Source organism: Malaya genurostris, chromosome 3, assembly GCF_030247185.1.
Source record: "Malaya genurostris strain Urasoe2022 chromosome 3, Malgen_1.1, whole genome shotgun sequence".
NCBI classification, from domain to species: domain Eukaryota; kingdom Metazoa; phylum Arthropoda; class Insecta; order Diptera; family Culicidae; genus Malaya; species Malaya genurostris.
The window spans coordinates 215,785,392-215,799,093 of record NC_080572.1 but is presented as its reverse complement, the minus strand read 5'-3'; the positions used below and the strand labels follow the sequence as shown (position 1 = coordinate 215,799,093).

Sequence of the window (13,702 nt, the reverse complement as noted above, 5' to 3'; positions counted from 1 at the left end):
CACGATCAATAAAAAGAAGCCAAATACAAGTTGACAATACACTGACAAAAACTGGCACGACACTGCTAAGAAACAACACTTTTTTTTCGAAAGTATTTCTCTAAATTAAATTTATGTTTTTAGTCGCGCAAAGAAATCAAATGCGGTCCATCTGTACTTTAAAAGTTTAGCACATCAAAAATAAAGTGTACCATCATATGACATGTGCAGGTATCATCACATTTATATCTTAAGTTTGGAAATGTTGATATCGAATGCTTTAAACATGAGACTAAAATGTGTAAATTTAAGTCTGTTGAAACAGAAGGTCAAATATCACTACAGGAATGTAATATCAAGGCTTTGCTTTGGATTCAAGCTACCAAGCGAATTGGATTGACGGTATTGACGATACTTTAGATTGACAATTAAATTGTTACGTGTAGAGTGGCACCAACTCGTGGACAACTTGACAGCTCCCATACATCGAGAATATAAGTAAAAGTTTAGGTTCTCTGGTTCCACAATGGCGTCGTAAATAGAATAACATTTGGAAATAGCGTAGGGTTATAGAGGTATTTTGGCCCACTTTAGGATTGATTTTATTTTGGCCCACTATATAAAAATATCCACCAAATGTTGTAATATCTTTAAAAACCCCTTCCGCAATAGGTAATTTAATGTGATTAGCTTCAAATTGATGCAAAATGAGTTACTTAACATCGATAAAATCCGATGAAATCGATAAAGTTTGATAGGTGGGCCAAAATATATGAAGTGGCCAAAATACCTTTGTTACCCTATCTGTTTTTCGAAAATCTGCGGTTTAAATTTTTATATTTAAATAAGTAAAATAAATTTTGCTAGCATTTCTTGACATTTATAAAATATTTATGATGAAAAGTTAGTTAGTGGTTAAGTATAAGTATCATTTTTCTCTTTTCGTCAAAAGAAGGTTAAAAAGTAGTACATCACATTTCAATAAACAATGAACGTGAAATAAGGTTGCGTTTCCATTGATACGACTAAATACGTTAGGTACACTTTAGTCACAAACCACATTTCAAAAAACATTTCATTTGTAACTCTATCAATTACTATTTATAGTTGTCTTTTAAGACCAAAGAGAAGACGTTGGGTAGAGTGATTTAAAAGATAGAAAGATTACAAAATACGCAAGTTTGGAGATTTATGACGTGTGATATTGATAAGTTTGTTGCTATGCAGCGCTGTTAGAAAAATTCACAATTCATTCAGGAATTCTTGCGTGAGTCACAATATGAAAATTACGCTCCTTTTAAATATAATGCTGGACCCATACACAGTGACCGTAAATAACGTAATGAAGTACTGGTTACTCTTGTAATATTTTTGTTTCGTGATTCATTGCACCCGTATTGTTTAGGTACACTAGCGCCGTCCTGAAAACAGTGGAGCATATATGAAACAAGCTCATTTCTGTCAGGTTGTGTATGGGTTGAGTGGCACAAAACGGCTCATCAAGAGGAAACTGTTTAATACGTGCAATGAAATTTTCTCTCAATGTTCCAATACTAGGTTGAAATATTTAAAACTCTAAACGTTTGATATTTTCGAAAAATACAGACACAAGTTTTCAAGCCAATTGGTTTGACGGTATTGACAATATTTCAAGCAAGCATCTGATCAAAATGAATTCATAGCTTTTTGATTGAAAACACTTTTTGATTGATATAACATTTATCTAAGTGCTTTCAAATGATAAATAATTGCTGTTATAAGGGGAGAAACTTTTCAGAATGAATAATTATCTCCATTGGCGACAGTGATCGCGAGGAATGTGTTATTTATAGCAGGGAGCAACCGGAATAAGAAATATTTTTCAGGAAAAAGAAGCCAGATGTCAGGTGCTGTCGTAGAGTGCGCCGTCAGTGTCCTTTTCTGTGTCGGAACCCTTCCGTTCCGGGCAGCAAAGGCAGTGACAGACCGACTTCAGTGAAAATTTAAAAAAATGAGTGACGACCGACACTGAACAGGATCGGATATGTGTGAATAGTCCTTTATGCGAATTCGAAAAAAAAATAATGCAATTATTTCGGTTGGGGGGGGAGGGGTTTGGGGCTAGTTATGTTTCTATTACTATCGAGATTTGTTATGCCCCGTTTACAATACTGCTGGCTGCCAGCACACTACCAGCATAATGTAAACGCTTGCCAGCATGAAAATTTATGAACGTTCTCAATTTCATGCTGGCAAGCGATGCTGGTGAAGAAATTCAAGAAAGCGACGGAATGAAAATATTGAACATCTCGTTAGTATGTAATGTTTTTCTCAGTTGAAAGCATTCGTTAGTATGAAGAGGTTCAATATCAAAACTAGGAATGATGATTTAAATATTTAAAAGTCTTATTTCATTGTCTTAAATCATTTTTTAAAATTTTACCAGCAAAAAACTCCCATCAATAGTGTAAACATTGCCAGCTGCTGGCGTGCCAGTATGCTAACACCACAGCATGCTGGCAACCAGCAATAGTGTAAACGCTACATTAACGATTGCGGCCGATTATAAAAATTTGAGAAGACCAGTAATTTTAAAATGAATCAGTAAATTTTCACGGAAATTTGTATTTGGTTCAACTATCAGTACGAAGGCCAAAGAATCTCAATCATATTTTGCCCGCTGGCAGCCGTTATTGTAGCGTTTACACTATTGCTGGTTGCCAGCATGCTGGTACCAGTATACTGGCACGCCAGCAGCTGACAATGTTTACACTATTGCTGGCAATTTCTTACTGGTAAAATTTTAAAAAATGATTAAAAACAATGAAATATGTCTTTTAAATATTTTAATCATCATTCCTAGTTTTGAGATTGAACCTCTTCATATGAACGAATAGCGGCCCTTACACGAGTCATTAAAAATGTCATTACTAAAATATAATATCATTTTAATGAACGTGTAATGGTGCACTAATGCCGAGAATTCTAACAAATTTGAAATACATCATTACTTAGTCATCATTTAAAATGACATTTTCAATGCTCGTGTAAGGGCCGCTAATGCTTTCAACTGAGAAAAAACATGACATAAGCGGCCCTTACACGAGTCATTAAAAATGTCATTAATAAAAAATAATATCATTTTGATGAACGTGTAATGGTGCACTAATGACGAGATTTCTAACATATTTGAAATATATCATTACTTAGTCATCATTTAAAATTACATTTTTAATGCTCGTGTAAGGGCCGCTATACGTACGAGATGTTCAATATTTTCATTCCGTCGCCATCTTGAATTTCTTCACCAGCATGCTGGCAACAACCAGCAGCTGGCAAGCGTTTACATTATGCTGGTAGCGTGCTGGACCCAGTACACTGGCACCAGCATGCTGGCAGCCAGCAGAAGTGTAAACGGGGCATTAGCCAGCCGTCTGGCAGCCAAGCCAATGCGGGTCTTAGAAATAATAGCGAACCTTACACGATCATTAAAAGTGTCATTACTAATAAATAATGTCATTTAAATGAACGTGTAAGGTGCAGTAATGATGAGTTCTCCATGCAAATTTGAAATTTCATTAGCGGCCCTTACACGAGCATTACTTTTGTCATTTTTAATGATGACTAAGTAATGATGTATTTCAAATTTGATAGAAATCTCGTCATTACTGCACCATTACACGTTCATTAAAATGATATTATTTTTTAGTAATGACATTTTTAATGTCTCGTGTAAGGGCCGCTATTACTTAGTGACCATTAAAAATGACATTAAAGGACTATTCACACATTTCAGTTCCGTGACGGTTCAGTGAAAGTGCCTTCAGTGCGCCGTCAGTGTTCTTTTTTTATCGGAACCCTTCCCTTCCGTTTCCGTGCTGTTTCCGTTCCGGCACAGCCAATGAAATGACATACCGACTTCAGTGAAAATAAAAATATATCGGTGACGACGAATTTGAGTTTGCCGGACGGACGCTACACTGACGGCGAGCTGCACTGAAACGGCACGGTGCCGGATAGGTGTAAATGCGCGCATAGAAAACGAATGAAATAATATCAGTATCCGTGCACGGTGTCGTGCCGGCACTGAACCGGACCGGATATGTGTGAATAGTCCTTAATAATTCTCGTGTAAGGGCCGCTAATATAACACAGTAAGTAAAGGGTGCTTATTTAAGAGCTTTAAATTTGATTTAAAACACATGCAAAGACATCATATTAACAAGATATCCAGCTCTCGCATTTCCCGAACAAATCATTGGCAACAACATTTTTTGCGAGCGTGGCGCCCTCGGGCGAATTCGCATCAAATCTCGTACACAGAAGTAGGGAAGAGAAATGTCAAATTCGTGCGCGCCAAAATAGCAGCACTGCGCACACATACAATTGACATGATATGTTGAATGTGACACCGTGCGATGGCGTTGCTGAACTGAAGATTGATTTCGCTCCAAGCTGACAGGGTCTCACACATGCCAAATTTTGAAAAAAAAAAAACATTTTTTTTTATTTGTCGGATAATTTCTTGGTATTCAACATTTGAACAGGATTTCGGGCATATGGTCGCCACGACTATTTTACACAAAGGTCATTCTGGAGGTCCAATTTTCGACCAGTTTTTCAAACACTTGAGGACGTATTTCAGCAATGACATGTTGAATATTGGCTTCCAACGCATTAAACTTTGCTGGTTTATCCACATAAACCAACGACTTCACGTATAAAAAACCTATTTTAATCCACCTAGTGGTGTAATGATGCCTTTCTCATATTACTCATTACATCATAAATATAATCGTGAAATTCGCAAAAACAACTGTTTATTGAATAGAAATAGGATAATTTGTTCGGATCTAATCTCACAAACTCTATAAAACCTGTTTACCCTGTAGTTCCGGAACCGAAAGTAGTATCCACAACAAATTAAGGAATTCCGTATGAAACTGTAAGACTTTTCTTTTGAACCTATAAGTTTGTGAAAATCTATTTGGCCATCTCCAAGAAAAGTGAGTGAGATCCTTTTTGTAGTTTTTGATCACTATTTCCAATTCTCCCGAAACCGGATTCAGATAAACGGAATAGCCGAAGTTGGTTCGTTTACTACCAACAAATATGACCTACAAATTGGAACAGTTTTGAACGTAGTTAAACCTATACTTACTATCTCATGTTATATTTCGATTAAACCAATTAAACGAAATCTAACAAACGAAACGAATTTGCGTTTTTGTTACTTCTGCATATGTAAGTCAAGCTATGCAGTTTAGGATTACTATTATTATTATTATTATTATTATTATTATTATTATTATTATTATTATTATTATTATTATTATTATTATTATTATTATTATTATTATTATTATTATTATTATTATTATTATTATTATTATTATTATTAATATTATTATTATTATTATTATTATTATTATTATTATTATTATTATTATTATTGAAATCACTACACAACGTGTACGAAATAGAACAAAGCACGCCTTGTTCATTTTGTGTTTTCTTCTTCTTTCGGTGTTGTACATATTGTCACTCTATATGGCGATTTGAAAACTTTGACACTCATCGCCCTGCAACTGCGGAACCGGAAGTCGGATCCGGAAGAAATTTCACACTAGGTTTAAAGATAGTATGAACTTTAATTCAAATCAAGATTTTTGAAAATCGGTTCAAGCATCGCAGAGAAATCGAAGTGAATTTAGTTTTAGGAGTTTTTCTTCTCCACTTTCGGTGCTCTCGGAACAGAAAAAGAGGGAAACAGTAGTGCCGAATTAAGTTTTCATGCCGACAAACTAACAAGCTCTGCAAACTGATAAAGTGTTCCAGAATTTTTTAGGAAATTATAAGACCTTTCATTTGAATCTTAGTTTGCAGAAATCGGTTGAGTTGTTCCAGAGATAATTGAGTGTAAACTTTTTCTCAAATTTACACATATTATCATATAACTCCGGAACCGGAAGTCACATTCAAATGAAATTCAATAGCAAGCTATGGGACCATAAAACCTTTTATTTGAACCTTAGTTTGTGAAAATCGGTTCAGCCATTTCTGAAAAAAGTGAGTGCATATTTTTTTTACTCTTTTGGTACATATCATCCTATATCGCCGGAACCGGAAGTCGGATCGGAATGAAATTCAATAGCAGGCTATGGGACTATGAGACCTTTCATTTGAATCTTTGTTTGTGAAACCCGGTTTAGCCATCTCTGAGAAAAGTGAGTGCATATTTTTGTTACATACACACACACAGACATTTGCTCAGTTCGACGAGCTGAGTCGAATGGTATATAACATTCGGCCCTCCGGGCTTCGGTTAAAAAGTCGATGTTCACAGTGATTGCATAGCCTTTCTATATGAGAAAGGCAAAAAGCGTTTTTCAATAAGTCAATTGTTTCGGCCGCAATATAAGTGGCACCATTGGCAACAAAAATTCATTGATCATGGTTCTGTATCGATTTCCTTTCACGGTAACGCGTCGTTCTTCCTCATTTTCAAAGAAATAAGGACAGATGATTCCACCAGCCCATAGACCGCACCAAACAGTATATTTATTGGGATGCATAGGTATTGTCGCTGAAGTTGAGGTCTGAAAACGCAACCAGCGATAATTGTTTTTATCACGTTCATTGGCCAATCCATAACGTCGCTACTAGTGCATCACTACATGAATAAAGCGCGGTGCTTGCGACATCATATATTCCACATCGAACGTGATAATAATGATTGTCGCTGGAAGTATTTTCCAGTTTTCTACTGCAACGAGAATAATTCTTGAACGACGTGTGGATTATTTTTGCTCCAAATACGACAATTTTGCTTGTTGACGTATCCATTCAACCAAAAATGCGCCTCATCACTGAAGAGAATTTTGCGCTACAAACAATTTTACTAGAACACTGATTTAGAAAATAAATTTCCACGATTTGGAAGCGTTGTTCTGGAGTTAACCGATTCATGGTGATTTGCCAAACAATACTGAGTAGAGACGTCACTTTACACTGTCAAACCAACTTTCAGACAATACAGTAATCCATATTGAAAAAATAAACCTCCTAAAAACCCCTTCATCTCCGGAACCAGAAGCGACAGCCATTTGATCTTCGAGCTTGATCCCCAATTCAATAGTAGTTTTCAAACGAACCTAAGCGTGGTAAAATCGGCTCAGTCATATCCGAGAAAATTGAGCGGTGAAAAATCTTTGAAAAATGCACACACAGACATTCTTCTACCTCGTCGAAAAATTATTTAACACTACGGGTCTCCGAGGCTTTGTTCGAAAGTCGATTTTTCCAGCAATTTTATTGCCGTCTTATCTTTTATCCTAAAGCACAAAAACGTATCGTATTGAGAACTAAAATTACAAGGAATTTAAGAAAATAAAACAACGGTACATTTATCAAGTTTTATTACCCTTTAATTCTAACTCGAATCTGAACTTTTTTCCGATTTCAAATTAATTGTCTCAGACAAAGACTCCTCTTGCTCGGGAGAACTGTGCAATATAGGTTTGTTTACCCTAGCTATAAAAATATTCTGTAAGGTATCATTATTGAAAGCAGACCGTTCGGAGGTGAGTAGCAAAGCTAAAGCGCTGAATGCTCGTTCTATGGATACCTGGTTGGACGGAATTGTATATATAAGGGTGGCGATGTCGTACAGCTCTGGATGAGTCAATCTTCTATCAGTCCAATATTTCCACACGTCCAGCGAATGTGGTTGGCGTGGACTTACATCGAGCATTATAAGTTGTTCTTCTAAACTACATTCTTTCTGACTCGTCGATGAACTTGCCGCAGATAGAGCTCCTCCGAACATATCTGTGAGAAAATCGTCCAGCTCATCTTCCTCTCCTGCGTTTGTGTTGTTGTTCGGTGAATCAGAAAGTGGAGTTTCGTTTATTCTACTGCTTATATCGCATAGCTTTTTGTGTGTAGTTTTTATGAATTGCTAAGGATAAATAGAAAAAAAAAATAAGAGAAGTTTTGTGGACAATCAATTTGCGTTACTAACCCGTATCTCAACTCTCTCATTAAGTGTAAACACATTGGACTTATGGAAGTTGAACCGTGGATCCAGTAATAGTGCTGATTTGAGCGGCATGTTCTCTTTCAACGTGTTGAGTCTCGTTGTTAGTGTGTTGCTCAATTCTACGGCTAACGGATTCGACACTAAATTAACTTTCCGAATAGTATCGAGCCAAGCGAGATAAAAGTCGGACAATCCAACATGTTTTTCTTGAATTTTTGTTGTTGCGGAAAACACAGGTTCGAAAGCTTCCGTGAAGTCATGAATGAATTGCCAGTTTTTCGACAAATCTAAATAAAAAATTATTAAACATTGATTGTAATTGAATTTACTGCTCAGGTTTACCTAATTCCGAATGTTTTTTGCCCATTTCCACGTAAAATGAAAAATTCTTGCTAAAATGCTGAATCATAAGAAAAGCTCCACCCCAGCGAGTCTTAGCATATAATGGTGGTAGCACATGGGAACCATTTCCGAAATCGTTTTTATATGACATTTTCCTACAGGCTTTCGCAACTTTTGTTATTTCGCGAATTTCGGTATCCTTACTTTTAGTTACGTCCGTTACGGAAAGTTGCATTGTATGAACGGCACATGTGATCAAATTAACTGAATTTTTGAATGCATTGAGAATATTCGACAAAATATTCGATTCTTCTTGATCTTCTTCCAATCCATCCGCGTTTTCTGATTCCATTATTAAATTATTTGGGAACGTTTTCTGCAAATCCTTGACGGTAGACAACATGTTTGCACCATTATCGCATGTGATAGAAAACACATTTTCTATTCCGATATTGTAGTCCTTGAGAATTTCCAAAATTTGGGACCTTAAGTACTTTCCTGTATGCTTTCCATCAAGCTGAACCATTCCTAGAGAAAATATTTCAAATTTTAGAAACAAAAAATTCTAAAAGAAATACAAGACAAAATACAAATTTCTATTATTCAATTGACGCATGTAAATGTGTCGCTTTTTAGATGATAACATAACATTTTTGTAGAACGTTACTATAGTTACTTACTTGACTTGACTTACCCAGAGTTCTAACGACTGGAACGTCATTTTCAGCATATTGTGCATTTATACTCAAGATATTGAAGCCACATCGTGTTGCTGAATCAATTTTCAACGAAATAAGTTTATTTTGTACTTCTGCTGAGATTATTCTGCGAATTTTCGACGCGGTTATTGCAATGTTCCTTAATATCGTAGAAGATGTAATCGATGGTATGTGCAGAGCCTCACAATATGGGTCTACTAACATTTTCATTGCTTCCCAATTCATTGATTCTATAGGGAGCCCATGATTCGTTACCAACTTTGAGCAAGCTGCCTCAAGAGTACGTTGATTCATTGTTACTGAATGCTTTTTCGGTGCCTTAATTTTTTTCATTGGCTGTTCGTCCTCATCGAAAAACCCATACTTCAGCGCTAAGTCTGTATGCCTTGTACGAAAATGTCGCACCATATTTCCTGGATCGAACCTTAGCTGTATGTATTTGCAAACATCTGAACTTATTCTGCAAGCAGTTTGCGTGTCATTTTTTTCTACATAGTCATCTACCATACTACAAAATGCTCGCTTCACTTTTGTTAGTTCCATTTTTTCAATCAAACGCTCACCGACAACACATGAAACTACTTAAGAACTGCGGGTTCCGTAAAATTTAATTCATTCAATCGAAACCAAATGTACCAATCACCTACCTATCAGTTGACTGTGGTAAACTTCACATTCAATACCACTCGCTGACGTACTGCACAGAGAGCACTCAGGTCATCATTCGTTGCACTGTCAATTGAAACTCAATTAAAACGTCGTGAGTTACTTCCTTGAAATTACAAAATTATTTAATATCTTCCTCAACTGACCGAGAGAGCCCCTGTCAAATGAGCTCCTGGTGAACCAGTTGGTTCAAGATAATAGATGAACGGTAAACCACTCTTGATAGCTGAAATGACAATCAGAATGTACTTAAGTTTACTAGTTTTTCTTTCAATTTTAGATATGAATACTTTGAAATACAAAAAAAAAATTGGAAAACATTGATTTACACTTGCTAATGATAATTGGACACCCAAGCAGAGATGCCAGGTAAAAATTTCAAATATCTGCAGACAGGGTCTGTAAACTGAAGTATGACACGCAAAACTGACTTGGTGAGCAAAAAAAAAAAAAAAAAAGGTCGCGGAAATTTTAAAAGTCTGTAAATATAGACGAAAGTCTGTGAGAATTTCAAAAATCTGCAAAAGTCTGCGAGAATTTTAAAAGTCTGTAAAAGTCTGCACAACAAAAAATGTCTGCAGCACTATACCCCAAATCTGCAGATTTACAGACAAATCTGCAGACCTGGCATCTCTGCACCCAAGTGCAAACAGCCAGTGGCTGTCAGCCACCCTTTGTTTAGTATACCCAGGGATGCCAGGTCCTTTTTTTCAAAAATCTGTGATCAAGCCAAAAACCTGTCTGTGAAAATCTGTGCCCGTTTCACATACCATAATAGCAGATCGAGGTCTCACTACCAACACACTCTGTACCTTTTTCCTCTACCGCTCTGTACTTTTTGGTGCTAAACTGTGCTCGATTTCAAAAATCAGTGAAAATCTGTGATTTATTCCAGAATCTGTGAAAACCAGATATCATTTTCAAAAATCTGTGAAAATCTGTGTCATTTTTAAAATCTGTGCAGAAAATTGAAAATCTGTGAAACACAGATTAATCTGTGAACCTGGCATCCTTGATTATACCGGCCGGAAAAATTTTGTCGTTTTTTATGTTCATGCCTATAGCTGCCCTTACACGTGCCAATATTATTGTCAATCCAAAGTATTGTCAATACCGTCAATCCAATTGACTTGGTAACTTGAGTCCGCATTTTTTGAACAAATCAAGCGTTTGAAGCTTCAAATATTGCAACTGAACATTGAAACATTGAGAGAAGAGTTCATTGCACATATTTGACAGTTTCTTCTCTGGAGAGAAAGTATTGTCGGATTGATGAGCTGTTTTGATTTTTTGACAATATTTTCATTAATCCAATTAAGTTTCCATTACACGATCAAAAGTATTGTCAATACTCCTTGTATTGACAATAATATTGTCACATGTAAGGGCCGCTTATTAGCGACCCTTACACGAGCATTAAAAATGTCATTTTAAATGATGACTAACTAATGATGTAATTCAAATTTGTTTGAAATTTCGTCATTAGTGCACCATTACACGTTCATTAAAATGATATTATTTTTTATTAATGACATTTTTAATGACTCGTGTAAGGGCCGCTATTCACTCGGACTTACTTGCCAACCAGAGATGCCAGATATTTTCATAGTAAATCTGTATTGATTCGAATAAATATCTGTATTTATCTGTATTTGCTAATAAAATGAAATTTCTACAATACAATTATGTTAAAAGGTGTTATACCAATAGATTATGGTTATTGAGTGGTAGATTAAATTTCATATCTTATATTATATTCATCGACGAAATTTAATAGTTTTTTTCCTATCAACAACAATTGAATTATGGTGCCAAATACTTGTCTAATTTGAAAATGTTCACTTCATAAGTTGAGATGGATTCCCAAAACCCAATATGCAACGTCAATTCAGGTAATACAACTGTCAGTCTGGCAATAGTGTTTCATGATGCCAAGACTTGTCTAACTTTTAAGCTCAATTTTAATATAAATGGATTTCAGTGTTCTTCATTAAATATCTGCACAAAAATATATATTTCAAAAAGTGATTTGTACGTTGATTCCTAAACGTTTATCTCGTCATTGCAATCAAATACTCATAGATAGTTTAATTTTTTCCTTAATACTTTTGGTGAAATCTGTATAAATCTGTATTAAATTAAAGAAATCTGTACTCTGTATTAAATCTGTATGCGCATGTAAAAATCATGGCATGGCATCTCTGCTGCCAACATCTGAGGCCAGGGATGCCATTTATACAGCTTTTCCGGTACTAAATATATTTGAAAATTTTATACAGATTCAACCAAAAGTAGAAATGTATTTTTTCTTTTGAGCTGAGGTGCACAGATTTTCACAGTTTTCTGAAATCGATCACAGACTGGCAATGAGCACCAAAAAGTCTTTAATCTGCTAGGGAAAACTGAGCGAAAATAAATATCCGACAAAGCGGTTGGAAGCATCCGCACTTAGATTTTTTCCCGAGTTTCGCAAAAGTTTGCCAAGATTTGAACAGCCGAGTACTCGGCAATCTTTAAAACAACTGAAATTCTCGGTATTTTGCTTTTCCGAGATTTTCGGTTTCGATAAAACTATGAATTACCGAGATCTTCGTCGCTTTTGGAAATAAATTACCGAAATCATTGGTGTTCAAGCATTTGAACTAATGCCGAGATTTTAAACTATTAAAATAAAATTTTGAATATAAAATACACATTCCAATTAAAACTCGTTATCATTGATTTATTTATTTCAACATTATGTTAGCTGTTGAACTAATAGACTTGGAAATGTAAAATAAGAAAAAAATTGTCCCATGAAGAAAATATTGCCAAACAAACACGCCGTATAATGGATGCACTTCAATGTTATTTACAGTAGAGAACATAATTCGATTTTCCGAAAAAAACATCCGATTCCGACTACAACGAAAGTAATGGCTCAATAAAACATTGAATATTTCAAGAAATAAATCATACCGGAGTCCGATCAATTTCATGCAGTAGATTAGCGTTGCGGGGGTCTTTATCCCGTAAGAATGCTCTGGGGGATTTCTTGTCATTTAACAAATTTGTTCCTAATAGCACGAAACATATCGCTATATTCGGATTCAATTTTTATTGGCAATTAATTCCACATATGAACACATACACTTATTTACATCACTCAGTTTTGAAAAATGGCTACTTTGATGAATCACCGAATTTTCGGTTGTCCAAGATTTCAGTAAGTTTATATCATTAATTTGCTGATTTCGGCAAAACGATCAATTGCTGGTAAACACGGCAATTTACAAAACCGAATATCAGTATAACATTTTGAATTGCCGAGAAATTGGAAATAATAAACCGAGAATTTTGGAAAAAGCTATCTTAGCCGAAATTTCAGTAAAATATCGCTTTGACGTCGGCTTTCAGCATTTTTTTTTCGCCGAGATCAACATTCGGTTTTAAGTGTGTCGAGACCTTTTTTCTGCTCACCAAAATGATTTTGATTAGCTATTATGTTACGGAAAACGTGCATAGATTTAGCACAGACTGTTTTTTGGTTTCATCACAGATTTTGGAAAAAATGACCATGTGAAGCCATGTTACTGTGGTGACATTCGCTTAAAAAAATAAACCATTGATTTTACAGTATAAACAATTGATTCACAATTAGATCTATGAGATACAGTACATTTTATTGTATCTTGACCAAAAAAAATTCATTTCCAACGATTTAATATATTGTTTCTACGATTCACAATTGAATTTATTGTACACGTGGTGTTTGAAACAATATGCAAACTGTACATTTGATTGTTTTCCAGGAAAATATGTATGAGATAATCTTACGATTTGAATTGTTACGATACTTATGTCGTTTTCGCTTGATGCCAAACCTAACCCAGTTTCCACTCTTACTGCTGTCAAATTGTTTGTTTGAAGCCAGTTTTGAACCTAGTTTCAACGTTGTTGAACTGAAAATCGAGTCAGTTTCGAACCTAGTTTGCTG

General features: G+C 35.4%; 1 protein-coding gene across 6 annotated transcripts; it reads right to left on the bottom strand.

Annotated features, from left to right (window-relative positions):
* Nucleotides 1–7,385: 7,385 nt before the first annotated feature.
* On the bottom strand, nucleotides 7,386–10,139 carry LOC131438255 (uncharacterized). Of its 6 annotated transcripts, none has more exons than XM_058608129.1 (5): nucleotides 10,017–10,139; nucleotides 9,036–9,952; nucleotides 8,342–8,869; nucleotides 7,982–8,286; nucleotides 7,386–7,918 (listed from the first exon to the last, which is right to left on the bottom strand). In XM_058608129.1, the coding sequence occupies exons 2-5, from the start codon at nucleotides 9,601–9,603 to the stop codon at nucleotides 7,391–7,393; spliced, it is 1,929 nt and encodes a 642-aa protein (XP_058464112.1). In that variant the 5' UTR covers nucleotides 9,604–9,952; nucleotides 10,017–10,139; the 3' UTR covers nucleotides 7,386–7,390. The 6 variants fall into 6 exon arrangements, with proteins under 6 accessions (XP_058464112.1, XP_058464111.1, XP_058464110.1 ...); XM_058608128.1 differs by lacking the exon at nucleotides 10,017–10,139 and having other exon boundaries at nucleotides 9,036–9,649; nucleotides 9,708–9,974; XM_058608127.1 differs by lacking the exon at nucleotides 10,017–10,139 and having other exon boundaries at nucleotides 9,036–9,974.
* Between the last annotated feature and the right edge of the window lie 3,563 nt (nucleotides 10,140–13,702).